Source organism: Colletotrichum jinshuiense, chromosome 5, assembly GCF_051148585.1.
Source record: "Colletotrichum jinshuiense chromosome 5, complete sequence".
Taxonomy (NCBI): Eukaryota; Fungi; Ascomycota; class Sordariomycetes; order Glomerellales; family Glomerellaceae; genus Colletotrichum; species Colletotrichum jinshuiense.
The window spans coordinates 1,990,864-2,005,960 of record NC_139312.1 but is presented as its reverse complement, the minus strand read 5'-3'; the positions used below and the strand labels follow the sequence as shown (position 1 = coordinate 2,005,960).

Below are 15,097 nucleotides of genomic sequence, written 5' to 3'. Positions count from 1 at the left end.
TTGCGATGCTGAGCTCCCTTGACACGAGCATGAGCGAAAATGTCCTTGATTCTAGATTTGGTTCTTTTTAGACCTAGGTCTTGATGAAAACTGTTGGATGGAAATGAGAGAGGTAGAAAACGCAATGAGATACGAGGAACGACAGATTGTGGATTTTGTCGGAAGACTGCTTTTTTTGTTCGAGAGTATGCGTTATAGAAGACACGCCAACATCAGAGGCACACAGGCAAAAGTCTAGCAAAATAACATCTTATGCCGATATTCTTCTCCTAGCCGCTTTTGAGGGGCTGGTAATGTCTGCCCAACCGCCCACCTACAGCCAAGTAAGGCTCCAAGTCTCCTTACCTGCACGGAACGGTATAACCTGAATACCCTTACCATCGAAGGTCTGGTTGACAACGGCGCCGCCACGAGTGAGACGGATTCGCTCCTCCTTCTCGACCTCGGTACCGTAGAACTTACGACCGAAGCCGCTGACGAATCCCTCGAGGGCCTCCTGGGTGATGTCCTCATCCTTAAGCTCACCGCGGGCAACAGCCTCGTCAAGAGCGGTGAGGAGGTACTGAACAGCATATGGCTGGGTGAAGACGCCTGCAGCAGCCTTGGAAGGTCCCGTCTTGGAGGTGATGGGGTGCGGCGCCGAGTCAGTACCGAGGAAAAATTTGCCGTTGCTGCTGGCAACAGCATTGAGGAGGGCCTTGCGGTCAGCGGGAAGCTGGGGTACTGGTTAGTTGATGATAGACGGGCATTGAGGTAAGGTAATAGTGTATTTGACGCGCCGGGACGGTTTGAATAGGCTCACCTTTGCAATGGGCTTGCAGAAGTTCAACTGTATGCCTTAATATTAGCCTTGCCAAGCGATGGATACTAAGGTCCGTTCAATCATACCGCATCGCCAACGACGTCGTCGATGGTGATAAAAAGATGGTGGCTAATGACATAAGTATGAGCGCCTTTACCAACACATCAGGCTTGAATACATACCAAGTAATGGTACCGGCAACGTTAGGGCCGCTTGGGAGCTGTTAGTCATATCTCATCTACTCTGGACGATCAGAACTCACCATGACTTGACGGCTTCAACTGCCTCGGCAGTTGTGCAGTGCTCAAGGACTACGCTATCAGCTCAATTTCTCCAGAATTCAAACATAAAGCGAGATTGACTTACTGATCCTGAGCTTGGGATACTTCGCGTGGAGGGCCTTCAACGTTGGTAGAAACTAGTGCAAAGTTGTGAGTGAGCATATTCTAGTCAATCTTGCCCTACCGCTTGTCTGCTTACTTTGGACTCAGCATTGAGAGTCGTAATATCACTACCAGCGTGAGACGGGCATTCTCCGTGGAGACACAGTATCAGGTCGACCTCCTCCATGGCCTTGAAGACCTCATGGAAGGCGTCGTAATCCACAACTCCAGCGGAGCTGTTGGTTGTGACGCCGGCGGGATAACTAAACGAAGGTCAGAAAACGTCTGCAGAAACAAAGCTCAAAAGAGAGTTTACCTCTTTACAGCAGCAACGCCAGCCTTTTTCGCCTCTCTGATGGTTTCAGGTGTGACATCCGGGTGGAGGTAAAGCGTCATAAGTAGCTTGACCGCATCTTGTCCCAGAGCCTCCTTGATGCGCGAAGAGTAATCCAAAGCCATCTTAACGGTCGTAACCGGAGGGGTTGTATTAGGCATAATCAATACCTACCCGAGCGCATGTGCGCTATATCTCAGTAATGGATTGCTGCTATGATGATACTGTAGGACTTACCTGGTTCACTCCTCCCGGGCGAACAGTCGGGGCGACGATCTATGAAATCAGCTTCTTGGTGTTTCTGAGAACTTAGCAGAGCCACTGTACTTGCATACCTTGCACATGTCGCCATCCCGAACATGGACGTGGGCATCAAAGGCCGCAGGCAACTCAACGGTATCAGGGAGAGGCATTGCGGAATGTGGTTGATAAGAAGTATATCTGGTGTGAAATTGACTTCAAAAAGGTATATCCTATGATCGCCATTAGACAGATGAACCCATAATAGTAGACGGCCCTTACATACTTAAAGTTTACTGTAATCAGTCTTGCGCGTGATACAACTTTTCGCTCTGTGTAGTGGGTGCCTTAAAGCATGTCTTAGTCCGAGTCCCCTATCGCGAAATGTTTTTCGTCGAAGTTTGGTGGGGGCGGGGTAACGGACCAGGTTCCCCAAATTCTCAAATCTGAGAGGCAGATCAATTCACAACACTTTATATAAAATAGTTCATGTATTAGGGGCTCAGTTTTTATGCTATAATATTCATGGGTGACATATTCACTTTTTATATTCTGGCCAACCCACAATGTGAACAAAAAAGGAAGTTCTCAGTGAATGGTAGTAGCATGTAGTGCAGGTCGGTGTGTGAGGGGTAATGCCCCACTGTATGGGATCGTAGCGGGGCCACACCTTGCCTGCTTCATTTCTTCACCTGGACTCACCGAGTTGACCAAACATTTATCCGACAATTAAGCGAATGTAAGCATCTTGACCAGATCACGCACGGACCATATCACCCCCACCATGATGGAGTGGACTCAGTGGCTCAACCAGCTCCGGGGTCACCTCCAACGTTGTGGGCTCAAGCTTCAGTACGAGGCTGCCTACGACGACGTTGAATTGCGCCCTCGACTCGCGAATCTCTCCCTTCCTCTCGACCGAATTACTCCCTGCCACCTTCTTCCTCTTGTCGACCTCGAGAAATACAAGCCGTCATCACGTGTCAGGTTTCCTAAGACTGCTGCTCTCAGATACGTTGGAGCGCAAGCTCGTCGTCTTCACTCAGCGTCTCTCTTTCTGCGAGGCATCCGAAACACCGACAAGATGGACGAGACTCTCTTGTATTTCGAGTACGAGAATTATGCATCGGACGAGGTCTACGATAAGACGGTCAAAAGCCACATCACGAAGATCTCACGGCTGTTCAAGGACCAGGCACCTGCCATCGTGGCCAAAGCTCCGCAGCTGCTCGAAGTCCGTTGGCGCTTCCCCCACTGTTGGGTGTTTGATGTTGCTAACAACGAACCGACAGATCGTCCACCCCACCAACCACTCGATCTCACACCTAGCGATTCTAAACACCCTCAAGCACATAGACGAGACTTCCCTTCCCATATCACCCGACTCTTTCCGAGAGTATGTTCTTCGGTTCTTGCTGTCTTTCGACGGACGACAGATACGCTACGTTGGTGACGTATTTTATGACCTGGTCAAGGATGTAGTAGAGTGCAAATTCTTTCCGGTATAGCTCAACCCATGATCGCACTTGCTACATACGGCTGATTAATATTATATAGGCGCGCCAGGCAGTCGATGTCGTTGTTGCCGCGTTGAGACGACTCGATCCCGATTGTGCCGTGCTCACGAGCCTCCATCTTGCCGTGGTCAAGCTAGCCTTCGAGACAACGAATTGGGATGAGGTGCTGCCACTTCTCGAGAAACCATGGGTTTTTCTTCCGGGTATGAAAGACCAAGATCGCCCAACGTATCTATGCGATTTGACAGCGTCACCGGCTGCCTATATCACCCCATCCACACACCTGACCGAGCCCCTGAGCCGCGAGGCCGTGATGGAGCATGAATATATTACTGCTCTGATATTCACGGCGAAACTCAGATGGGCGGACGCACACAAGGCCTACCGGAGAATCGTTGCTTGGCCCTCTAGAGACACGTCCGTGAGCAAGATCATGACCGACTCTCACAAGCGGTGGATCCTCACAGGTCTCTTGGCAATCGGCCAGACACCGACTCTGCCGAGCCAGATCAGTTCCAGCGCCACAAAATCATACTCAGCACTTTCGAAGCCCTACACGGACGTTGCTGCCCTGTTTTCGACCACCAATGTGGAACAATTCAAGGCCGAGATTGAGAAAGGCGCTGAGACGTGGACTACAGACCAGACCGCCACGCTCATCAAGGAAGTTGTTATGGCGTACCAGAAGTGGCAGATCCTTGGCCTCGCGGATGTGTACTACAAGATCAGTGTCCTGGAGATCCGTCAACAGACACTCTGTGCCGAGACGGCCCGCAACCTCGAGACCGACCAAGAGGTTGAAGAACTTCTTCAAGGGATGATCGATAGCGGAATGCTCAAGGGGGCTCTGGATGTCAGCCCCGACGGGGTCAAGTGCCTCACCTTCCTCCCGCGCGACAAGGAGATCGAGTACATCGAGTACCAGAAGAAGATCAGGGATGACGCGCGTGTCAAGACCCTCAACAAGTTTGCCCAGGCCAGCGACGCTCGTCTTGCGGCCTCCAAGGATTATGCCAAGCACATTATTCGTGAACAGAAACGCCAGGATAAGGATGGCGGCCAGTCTCAGAACGTAGAGTTCGGTTTCGACGCCTCCATTGAGGACGAGGATCTCATGACCGGGATCCAGCACCCCTAGAAGGGTGCTACTGAACTTGAAAGTGACAAAGCTCATCAAGGCGGCCCGGCGGAATATATCCTGATGGCATGAGGCGACGCAATCGCGCCTTGTATTCACGAAGTAACGAAGGCATGGGAGCGAGGCAGGTCTTTACATGAGAAAGGAGACACACCCGCGCACACGGGGGAGGGGGGAGAGAGGGATTTGACCTTAGTGTGGCTTAATAGACGACTATTTGAGATCGTGGGCATCAGGCTGGCGTTACGAGAACAGGTTCACAAGGGAAATTACTTTGCCGGCAAGAGGCATTGGCTCCATCACCAGCATCATACGTAGGCGGGCTCGAGTTTGTATGACTCAGAGAAAACGAAAACTTAACAAATGGTATTTCTCGTCTGCCATTAATTCTATTCTCCCCTACAAAAAAATACCTGGTGGACATTTGTGACCACCAGTCCCTTGCCTCGTAGCTCATCAGATTTTATTCCCCCACTCCCAGCCCTTTTCTTATCTCAGTCTACACTCATACATGTGCCATTGATGCCTGCCGTGAGTTATCCTTGCTTTGCGAAACACGACGGGCAATATTTCTGCTGGCCTAGGAGCTGATGCCGAACTGCTTGATGAGATCTGCAAGCTTGGCCCCTTCGGCCTTGTAGTCAATCTGGGTTGCGCTCATGACTTGGTAGCGTACCCTGATGATTGTTAATGTCACAGAATCTAAAACTTGAGAGATCAGATCGCATACCTTTGAGACTCGCCGAATGTGTCCATTTTGGCACGGCAACGGAAGTTCAGCTTGCGGCAATTCGCTTCCTCAAACGCCTGGGCCAGCTTCGTGTCATCTTCCTCGCGCAAAGCCGTGAGCTCATCAGCCGTCATGCCCATAATAACGCGGCCAACATCATCGAAGCAGCTGAGCCATAGCTGGTTGGTGTGGTCACACACGTTAACGGACATGATGTAGCGGTACTCGGGCTTGGGATGGGAGACGTCGCACTTCTCGCAGCGCCAGGTGCCATCGCCCATGTCAGTGACCTTCTTGTTGCAACCCTCGTTCGAACACGCCGGGTAGGCAAAGTTGTCTTGCTTGATGTAAACGATGGTGGCCTTCAGGTTGAAGTAGTCCTGGTTCTCCATGCCCAAATTCTCTTCCTTCACCTGCAAAATGGACTTGTCTTGATCCTTGCGGCCGGTAGCGTTACCCATGCTGGCCATGTTGTTGTGGCTGCTAAAGGTATCGTTACGGCCAGAAGAGTCGTACCAGCCCTTCAACCGGTGAGCATCGGGAATGTCCGGGTCGATGGACATCGTACCAGAAGACAACAAGCTGAGACTACGGCCGCCAAAGTCCGACACCTTGGTGCCCTTGAAGGCAACTATGGACTCAGGCTTTGCATCAAAGCTAGTGGCGCTCTTGCCCCAAATGGTGACGCGTACCGAATAGTTGGTGTCATCAACAAGTGTAAGCTCTCGCTTCTCGTAAGGTTTGCCAGTTGACTTGGAAACAATCTGCGACACCTCGGCAACCTCCTTCAGAACACCGATGACATCAACAGTGGCATCTTTCTCGACCTCCTGAAGCTCTTGAATGTTACAGAAGTTGAACCGCACCTGTGGCACACTGCTCTGGTCCTCGGCCTTCTCGATGAGGGTATCGCGCTCGAAAGTAAGTTCGTAGTCGTTCGGCAGGTTTGTGAACTGCTTCTTAGCAAGCTGGACCTTGCACGGGTTGGAGATGTAGTAAACGCCTCCTTCCTGAAGTAGTTCATAGAACTGATCGACTTGTTCGTTGAAGCCAGTGGCCTTGATTTCGCCGCTCTCGTCGAGGAGGTTCACACTGAAGAGCTTTCCCTCGCCACTTGGCTTGTGCCATGTCCTGATGTCCGACTTTTGTGTAATGCGAGCCTTAATGGTCCACTTGTGAGCGTATGGGGAGAGGGCTTCGATGGGGTAGATGTTGTTGCTTCCATGTTGGCCAGTTGCTCCTCCAGCGGTGCGTGTGGGTATCGATTGTTGAGGTTTAGCAGGCTTTGTCTCCTCCTCCTTTACGCCGTAGAAGTTCTGGCCGCCGATAGTTGTGTTGGCTGCTGCGGGAGGCTTCGCTTCGAAGGCTTGGGGCTCGCCAATCTTGTCTGGAGTGCCGAGCTGCTCAATGACCTCGAGGCCAAGAATGATCAAGATGCTAGATAAGTGTTAGAACACAATCTTCAAAATTCACATGAGAGAGTCAAGAGTGGCACTCACTTCTTTCCTTTGACAGAGTTTGCCTGGTACTGAGTAATCCGTACGATACAGTTCCTGACCAGCTTGTTGTCGTGAACGACGTGGTTCACCTGCGTAGCTAGCATGCACTGAACGTAGTTGGTTACATCGCTCAAGACGATACGGTATCTTTCGGCACCTCCTGCTTGCGCGGCCAGGGGCTTGATCTGTAGGCACTGAAGTACTGGAACCGGGAATCTCGTGGGGGCGCCTTCAGGGTCGTTGAAGATGGCGCTGATCACGCTCAGTCAGTACAGGGACAATGGCCCGGGGAAAAAAAGTAGATGCACTTACTCCAAGGCACCTTTTGTGATCTTTGATTCAGCATCCATTGTTAAAGTCGATCGAAAGCGTAGTATCTTGTGCAAGTCTGTCGTCTGGACTGGATAGGATGGAGGGTAGCTGCAAGATCTTCGCGAGATGGGAGAGGCAAAGACGCGTCAACCGAGAACGACGCGTCTTAATTAAATGGCTTTCCAAAAGTTGATGGCGGGGTTCATTCCTTAGGTAAGCTGGTCCCTGCGCCCTTTCCCTGCCCAGTGAATCTTGCGCTCATGGTATGGGGAAGGGAGAAAGAGAGGCAGGTACGTACCACAATGGTAGCTGCTCGCGGGGCAGCTACAAGCATCAAGCTGAGACGTCATCCTGGTGGTGTTACGAGCTATGCACCGTACTTAGCACGTACAACCCTTTTCAAAAGCAGTACAAAGTGAGAAAAGTAGCTCAGGTTGCCAATATCCAGCGGATATTTCAGCTATTCATCGACATTTCTTCGTCTCCTCCAACCGTTCGTCTTGTATCGCCGTGCTCCGCACATTCACCCATACCCCGCCCACCAAAATGACCCAGATCGACGTTGCGACGAAAGCTCCCGAGAGCGATGCCGCCGAGACGGTCGCTGAGCCCGTGACTGAGAACACGTCTGCTGCCGATACCCCCGCGCAATCAAGCCCCACAACTGCTACGGGAGGAGCTGGAGGGCATAGCGAGCATTGCGTGTCGGACCGCCCAACTCGTTAGTGTTCTCGATGAAATTTGGTTACTTGCGCGATACTAACTTGCCTAGCGGCCGGTCAGTCCTCGACCGGCGAGATCATCAGGATCAACGATGTTGAAGTCAGTAGCCTTTCGTGTCATATTCATTAGCGTTTCGCAATCCTGATCACAGAGGCTAACCTAGTCCAGACCTACATTTCGAAACCCGCCGACTACCCTCATGCGCCAGCCAGACTCCTGCTCCTCTTGACAGGAGGCACGGGCTTGAAGTCGACAAACAATCAGATTCAGGCGGATAGGTTCGCCGGCGAGGGCTTCGTGGTAGTCATGCCTGACCTGTTCAACGGCGATGCGGCACCCAACTCTTCGACGATTGATAGCGAAGATACTGGATCTTTTCTAGATGCTTTCAAAATGAAGATTGTCGAGACGGCGAAGAGCTTCCAGATTGATATGTGGCTGGCGCGGCAAACTGAAGAGAGGGTTTTGCCCATCCTGTACAAAGTCATTGAGGGTGTCAAGGAGAAGTTCGGCGACGCGGTGAAGAACGGTGACGGTATTTACGCCGTTGGCTACTGCATTGGAGGACGATACATTCTCCACCTGGGCTCAGACAAAAAGGTGACTGCAGGAGGTCAAGGTCTGGCCGATGCTGAAGCCGGCGAAGTCAAGACCGGCCCTTTTATCAAGGTCGGTGCGATAGCACACGGCGCTTCGGTTGTCCCTGACGATTTTACGGGCATCAAAGTCCCCATATCCCTCGTCTGCGTCGAGAATGATCCTCTTTTCCCCGAGGAGGTCCGAACCTATGGCGAAGATGTTATGTCAAAGGCAAACTTGGAACATGAGGTCCAGGTCTACCCTGGCGTGCCTCACGGTAAGTCTTTCTGCATACGGCACAATATCGCCACTTCTGCATGCTAACATAGGACGCAGGCTTTGCCGTTGTTGGTGAATACCAGGATGGGTCAATTAAGGACGCCCAAAGTACTGCTTACGAGCAAATGCTGAAATGGATCAAGGAGCACTAGAAGAATGGTGGGGGGCGCTTAGTGTTTGATTGTTTGATAGCCTATGCTTCTGTTATGATAGTCCAACTCGCAACATTGACAACGGTTCTTCGGATGAACCTCTTCCGCAACCAAAGGGGTATTATTTCAATACTGCAACCCTCCTACATTTCCTTCTTGGGCGCCACTTTGCGCCGAAATATCGAATACACATCTGTCTCGCCCTGGCAGTCGTTCTCGCTTGTTGTAAATGAGACTCTGTTCGCCCGTGAAACTTGAATTCCCATGGCCCAACGTATTGGTAGTGGCAAAGCCACATTTACACATCACTCGCAGCTGTTATAGTATCTGGAAAATGTAGTAGTACATGAAAATCGAGCGACTAGCCTTGGGGAAACACCCTGAGCCCCCAAATTGTGCCACGTGCCCTTTTTGTTCGTCCATGATTCATAAAAACTACAACCAACCTGGACTGTACGTCCGTATACCGACCATTCCTTCTAACTCATGAAAGAGTAGAATCCATGAACTCGGCTTATACGGGTCACTGTACAACCACCTCCATGTCGGTCTCTCGTCCCATTCTTCAGGACACTCCACAATGGGGCCATTCACAATATGACAAATGCTGGACATGGTCAATAATTTCGGGGTTGTTCTACAACTTCAGCCTCGGCTTGCATCATTGATACGTTGGCGAAAGCAATATCCAAACGCCGAGCGCGATACTCTTTCCTCTGCTCGCGGGTACGATTTCTTTAAGGGTGGCCATAGTCAGCTTCAGTTACTATCCTGGGTGCGACGTTGAGCCACCGCTGACGAGGAGGATTTTCAAACCCCACATATCCCTGGGTCGTCCGCTGTGTCACGCAATATCCGGGATTGGAACGACTGGGCAATCGGGGCACCTCATGAAAGAAGCCTCCTCACTACATATTGGAATGTGTTACGAAAATGGGCTGGCAGACACCTATAGCCCTCTAAAACCAATGTATATCAGAGAGGCAGTCTAGGCTGCGCGTAACTAGGAGACCTGATATATTCAGCCTACAAGCCTTTGAATCAACTAGGTAAGACTCTGTAAATGGGTTTATTCGTGAGATACCGCGGGAAGACGAACTGGTTGATAGCATGGTTGGGGGAGTAAAGGCCACCCGTCACCTTACTTTCCGGGCCACAGACAATTAAGTCAACGTAACATCTTATATCCTACTATTTTCTAGGAGATGGTACAGATAATCTTGCCCGTGTTTTTGTTTGCCTCCAGTAGTGCATGGGCCTCTTGAACCTTCTCCCACGGCAACACGGTATCGACGACAACTTTGAGTTTGCCAGTCTTGAAGTGCGGCACGTACTCCTCCAACCGGTCCCTCAACTTCCCCTGATAATCAACATCCCTGCTACGCAGCGTGCTGCCCTCAAGCCTGATCCTCTTGTACAGCAGAGGCCCAATGTTGGCCCCCTCGATGTTGGGTCCGCCCAGCAGGCCCAGCAACACGATGTGCGCATCCCGCGCCGCAACATCGAGGTTCTTCTGGAAGTACCCGCCGCCGACAAAGTCCACGATCAGGTCCACGCCCTTGCCGCCCGTGACCTCTTTGATCTTCTCCGCCCAGTCTTCCTCCTTGTAGTTGAACGCCGCTGTGGCGCCAACTTCGTTGACGACAAAGTCGCATTTTTCCTTGGACCCGGCCGTTGCGTAGATGGCGGACGCGCCGGCGTCCTTGGACAGCTGGATGCCCGCGATGGAAACACCAGAGGCGCCGGCATGCCAGAGGACAGACTTGCCCTTTGAGAATTCGCCTACGAGAAACAGTGCCTGTGTCGCCGTGATCCAGGTCTAATTTCATGTTAAATCCGTCAATCACTGTGAAATAAAGGGTAGAGAAAGGGAGGAGGTAGGGGTGCCCACCTCTGGAATGCCGGCAGCCTGCTCCCACGACAGATATTCGGGCTTGTGCAGCAGCATCTTGCTGTTGACAGCAACAAACTCAGCGTACGCGCCTCCGTAAGCAAGGCCAAAGACCTCGTCTCCAACTTTGAAGTTACCATGGTCGCCGCCACCAAAGGATTCGATCGTTCCGCTGAACTCGACTCCAAGGGTTTTGGGCGCCTGAGGCGGGAGCGGGTACATGCCAAGACGCTGGATCTGGTCCATGCGGTTGATACCGAAGGCCTTGATCTTAACGAGAGCCTCGCCATTACCCGCGGTCGGCTTCGGCGTATCGGGGTTGATGAATAAGTTCTCCTTGGGGCCTTTGCCCCCCTTGATATCTGTTGCATTTGTAAGCTAATGATCTTTGGTTTTTCGCTTTTGCAACCTCGTCGTACCAACTGCTCTCATGGTTGAAGCCATGTTTTTAATGACACGATCAGTATCAAATCTCAAGTTTGTGCGATTTAGACGATATATGAGTACTCCGTGAAATTTTACTTGTCATCAAGTAGCTGTATTGTCGCCGAGGTTCCGTGTAGTTCCCCTCAATGACGTGCGTCCGGACCCACTGACTAATCCACAGGGACGCCGCCAAATGTAGCACACCCTCTTGCACCGTGATCGACTGCAACATTTCCGTGCCGTTTCTGCCCACAGCTTTACGGCACCTTCGAACTAAAATATCCATGGCCGATCGCCATCTAGCCCTACCGATGGTACACAACCAAGGGTTGACAACAAGCATCCGCTTCATTTATCGTAATTTGGGGTCGCTCCGAGTGACTGTAGCGGGGAAAAACAGGGGCGATGGGTGCGACGGGCTCATGGCTCTCGTGCTAGTTCAGTCTTTTCGATTGAACCCCGTTACTCATCTCGCATAAGAGTCTTCCCTTGAAGGCTTTGAAGAAAGTGGAGGCTATTGTGGCAACGTGCCAACGTGTCAAGCACAAGCAGTTGGCCACAGGTTGCAAACTCGACTTATACCAGCGCTGGCTCTATACTATTCTCAAGCACGAGATATACCGGGTCGTCTCCCTGCAGATGAACAGGGTTTGGCTTCCTTATAACTCATGCTAGCATTTGTCACCTCGAGGAGGGCAACCTTTTCATGGCAGTAAGCGGGAACCGGCTGACTATGCTCTAACATTGAAGCCGGTTGCACCGCTCGTTACAAGCCTGTTAACAGAATGGCCCCATCTCAATAGCCAGTATCAACCAGCGTAAGTGCGGATGTTGATACCTTTTATTAAACCCAAACAGGAATATCGAAGAACCCCGCTTGAATGTCATCGTCAGTCTTCCTGGGGGCCACATCTGGTCCCATATGAAACAGCTCATGAAAGCGGAAGTCAATGGGCGTAGGCGTCCGCCAGGTATTGGTTTACAAACCAGTTGCCCTGTTGAATCGTTATCGCGGCAGTTGGCAGAGAACCGGAGGACCACACCGAGAAGATAAATAGCTGCTTAAGATTTGTAAAGAATCGCAGATTTGTATCAAGGACCTATGAATACGTGCTTTCATAGAGGCCTATACCTAACATGTCCATTTTGAATCCAAGTGCGTTTTTCAAGTACTGAAAAGCTCCGTCAACATTCCGGGGAGAAACCAATGCGGTTGAAGGCAAGTAAAAACTGATAAGCATCGGTGCACCTCGTCTCCGCGGTTCATGAGGCGAATATTACCTGGGGGCCGGACAGACGATGCCAAATACTGCCACCCTTGACTGGGGCCTAGCTTGGTCGGGCCTAGGAGCCGAAAGACGATGTGACAGTGAATCTACCCCAAGGGGAATTATCTGCCAAGCTGAACATCCACAAAGTGGGCTGTCAGATAAGGAACCCTGAGTCCACAGGACTGGGTCTTCAGATACGTAGTGGCAGAGGGTGAGGAGATCAATCTCGGCAGGCTTAGGATGCAGCACTGTTTCGAGGATTGGGTAACCGTATTTGGAGCCAAGAGAGAGAATACGAAATGAACATGAAAGAAGCCCAAGAAGCTGTCGACGAGAGAAGGCACCAAAATGATCAAAACGCTCAAAATGAACATATGACGCGACGGCTGTGTGCTCAGTCACCCACGGGGTTATTCAGGACACCTGACTCCTGGCGGTTCCAAAAGCAGAAGGCATCAATAAAGGAACTGACTGCAGCTGCAGGTACCATCTCATCTCGTTCCATCCGTCCCATATGCAGGTTGATGGATGATGGAAAGGAGGGGTGGACGGTAACGATCGGTCAATAGTTCCATTTGAGTCCAAGGTCTGATCTTTTGTGGAAATTAAATGATGGCAAGTAATGTGCAAACACCCTGGACCGGCCAGGCCATTCGCACAGGCCATCACCACACCACTGCATGTGGCCGGGGCAAGAGACCCGCAGCTGCTTTCTGGACCATCGACGGTGAATGTTCACATCTGGCCAATAGTGTAGCGTTTATAGGCTTGCTGTCCAAGAAGAATTGGGCTCGCTGCAATATATCGAGAGGTTCATGTTTAAGTCGAATCGAATGAGGGGCTAACCGTGGAAGTACGCTTCCAGATAGACAGACAGTCAGTCAGTCGCCAGGTATCGATTTCATTTAGGGACCGACCCCAACCATCATTGATATCATAGTCAGCGTAGTAGCTGCGCTTTAGGGTGCCGTAGATAACGGGATGGCTGCAATCCTGTAGGAGGAAGTGTTAAAAATACTTCTAAACGGGGTTTGAGGGGGGAGGTGCCTCAAACCCCCACGACTGGTTGGCTGATGGGTGGCATGAGAAGGATAAGCAAATACGCACAGAAGCAGCCACGGCCGTTGAGAGAGGATTTTGAACACAGGGCGGATGGGGTTTGAGGTGGAGGTCTTGCGTCCCCTCGGACGTCGATATCTATGTTGACGTTGTTTGGAGACGGTGGACAGGCTGCCCGTTGTTTACCATCAGACAACGTGGCGCTGGATCTAAAATATCTCTGATGATCCACGCTGACTTGCCCCGAGCGATAACTGTATTCTGTATCCGCCTTTAAACTTGGCTGGACTTAAGTGACGTTGACTCGACGGAATAGTACTGAGGCACTAGAATAGCATCGGGACCTAGCAAGCAGTCTTCGAGTCGTCTTCCATGGCAGGGAAGTCTGGAGGTGTGACGACGGAGGGTGCCGGGACCCCCAGGGGGCTTTGGAAGCCCGTTTGACTGCTCCCCTGCGTCGATGAGACTTTGACATGTGCAAAAAGCCTTTAGGAACCCTGTATGCTCTGGTCTGCAGGCCGGGATGAAAGTCATGGAGTTTCTCCTTGCTTAACGGCGGATCTGAGGCCGACCGTCCAGTGTTCTGACACTCTGGCCGTCATCCAGTCTTTGAATAGCTCTCGGACGAGCAGGGTCTAAATACGGAGCATTCGTCTGATGCGGACCCGCCCGGTATTTCTTCCGGTGCTTAGCCCCTTCTATTGAAAATTCTGGACTCTCTGTAGATGGTTAATTCTCTTCGAGCTTCGACTGAGTTGCCACGCTGCCAGACGCTTCGCGGACAAATCTCGCAAAGCACGGCATAGCCGGTAGCGCGAAGGTTACGTCTCACTGGCAACTGGCCTTGACTACAACGGGCATGAACGTCTCATAGGAAACGCTGGAGCCGTTGTGGGAAGACGGGAAATGAACAGTGAAAAGAAGCAGGTCTGGTGGGCACAGTATCCGTCAAGTACATACGTACCCAATCGTTTTTTCCAGATCCCGATGGCTCGCCATCTCTTAGTTAGAGCCCCTGACCTTGACTCGGCTGCGGCGTATTTTTCCGGTTCGTGACTGAGACCAACTGGCGCAAGGCCCAAGCCCGAACGGGCTGCCTCGGTCTAATAGCGGCCAGTATTTGGCTCCCGACTGGGCAAGGATTTCTCTCGGATGAGCCAATTGTAACTCCTGCATTCCAAATTTCCCCCGAGATTACCCTGTCGCCGCCCTACTCCGGCTTGTCCCCCAGTATCTCCAGGTTTGATCTCCCCTTTCCCCTCCCCCCCCCCCAGTGCCGGGCTCGCCCATAACTGCTCCTGCAAACTGCAATTACAAGTGCAACTCTACCGTACCCGCAACAGTCTCACCCCTCACCCATCTTTGGTGCACAGCAGGGCCTTGGAGCGCAGCCGAGAGAAATACTACGAACAACAGCCCTACTTGCTTTGGCGCGGAGTAGTTGAGGGACGATAGTCTCATCAACGGTTTCACGCCATGCGAACGGACAAAGCTCATGGCAACTACTACATATGGCTTGCCACTGCCGCAATGAGCCTGGCCGACTAGGTATCAAGCCTGGACACTGGCGCTGACCCGGCTCGCGGCAGCCTTGAGCCTCCTTCTCCGTCAGGTCCAAGACGCAGTGCAGGCAGTGGCTTTCAATAAGGTCTTTTCAGCCGCTAGGGGATGCTTTCTTCCGGAGACTTGTAGCTGGCTCATCTTGGTCTCGGCCTCTTTATTTTTGGGCTCTTTTGGTAGGCACGCGAATTGGTGTCGAGAT

At 51.7% G+C, this 15,097-nt stretch overlaps 5 protein-coding genes across 5 annotated transcripts; 2 read left to right on the top strand and 3 right to left on the bottom strand.

The window, feature by feature from the left end:
* Positions 1 to 313: 313 nt before the first annotated feature.
* EsH8_V_000509 (dihydroorotase) lies at positions 314 to 1,932 on the bottom strand (the record flags this gene model as incomplete). Its single annotated transcript, XM_083273025.1, has 10 exons — positions 314 to 715; positions 803 to 829; positions 889 to 931; positions 985 to 1,014; positions 1,065 to 1,113; positions 1,169 to 1,220; positions 1,283 to 1,448; positions 1,502 to 1,689; positions 1,757 to 1,795; positions 1,855 to 1,932. 10 exons carry the CDS (start codon positions 1,930 to 1,932, stop codon positions 314 to 316), a joined length of 1,074 nt encoding a protein of 357 aa, XP_083125740.1.
* A 911-nt stretch (positions 1,933 to 2,843) lies between these two features.
* Positions 2,844 to 4,414, top strand: EsH8_V_000508 (uncharacterized protein; the record flags this gene model as incomplete). Its single annotated transcript, XM_083273024.1, has 3 exons — positions 2,844 to 2,993; positions 3,052 to 3,261; positions 3,317 to 4,414. The coding sequence occupies 3 exons, from the start codon at positions 2,844 to 2,846 to the stop codon at positions 4,412 to 4,414; spliced, it is 1,458 nt and encodes a 485-aa protein (XP_083125739.1).
* Positions 4,415 to 4,994: 580 nt separating this feature from the next.
* EsH8_V_000507 (replication factor A subunit protein RFA1) lies at positions 4,995 to 6,993 on the bottom strand (the record flags this gene model as incomplete). The annotated part of the gene is made up of 4 exons (XM_083273023.1): positions 4,995 to 5,091; positions 5,145 to 6,581; positions 6,644 to 6,895; positions 6,956 to 6,993. 4 exons carry the CDS (start codon positions 6,991 to 6,993, stop codon positions 4,995 to 4,997), a joined length of 1,824 nt encoding a protein of 607 aa, XP_083125738.1.
* A 508-nt stretch (positions 6,994 to 7,501) lies between these two features.
* Positions 7,502 to 8,688, top strand: EsH8_V_000506 (Alpha/Beta hydrolase protein; the record flags this gene model as incomplete). Its single annotated transcript, XM_083273022.1, has 4 exons — positions 7,502 to 7,676; positions 7,728 to 7,777; positions 7,847 to 8,534; positions 8,594 to 8,688. The coding sequence occupies 4 exons, from the start codon at positions 7,502 to 7,504 to the stop codon at positions 8,686 to 8,688; spliced, it is 1,008 nt and encodes a 335-aa protein (XP_083125737.1).
* A 1,198-nt stretch (positions 8,689 to 9,886) lies between these two features.
* On the bottom strand, positions 9,887 to 11,023 carry EsH8_V_000505 (NAD(P)H-quinone oxidoreductase; the record flags this gene model as incomplete). The annotated part of the gene is made up of 3 exons (XM_083273021.1): positions 9,887 to 10,507; positions 10,580 to 10,941; positions 10,999 to 11,023. The coding sequence occupies 3 exons, from the start codon at positions 11,021 to 11,023 to the stop codon at positions 9,887 to 9,889; spliced, it is 1,008 nt and encodes a 335-aa protein (XP_083125736.1).
* Positions 11,024 to 15,097: the final 4,074 nt, after the last annotated feature.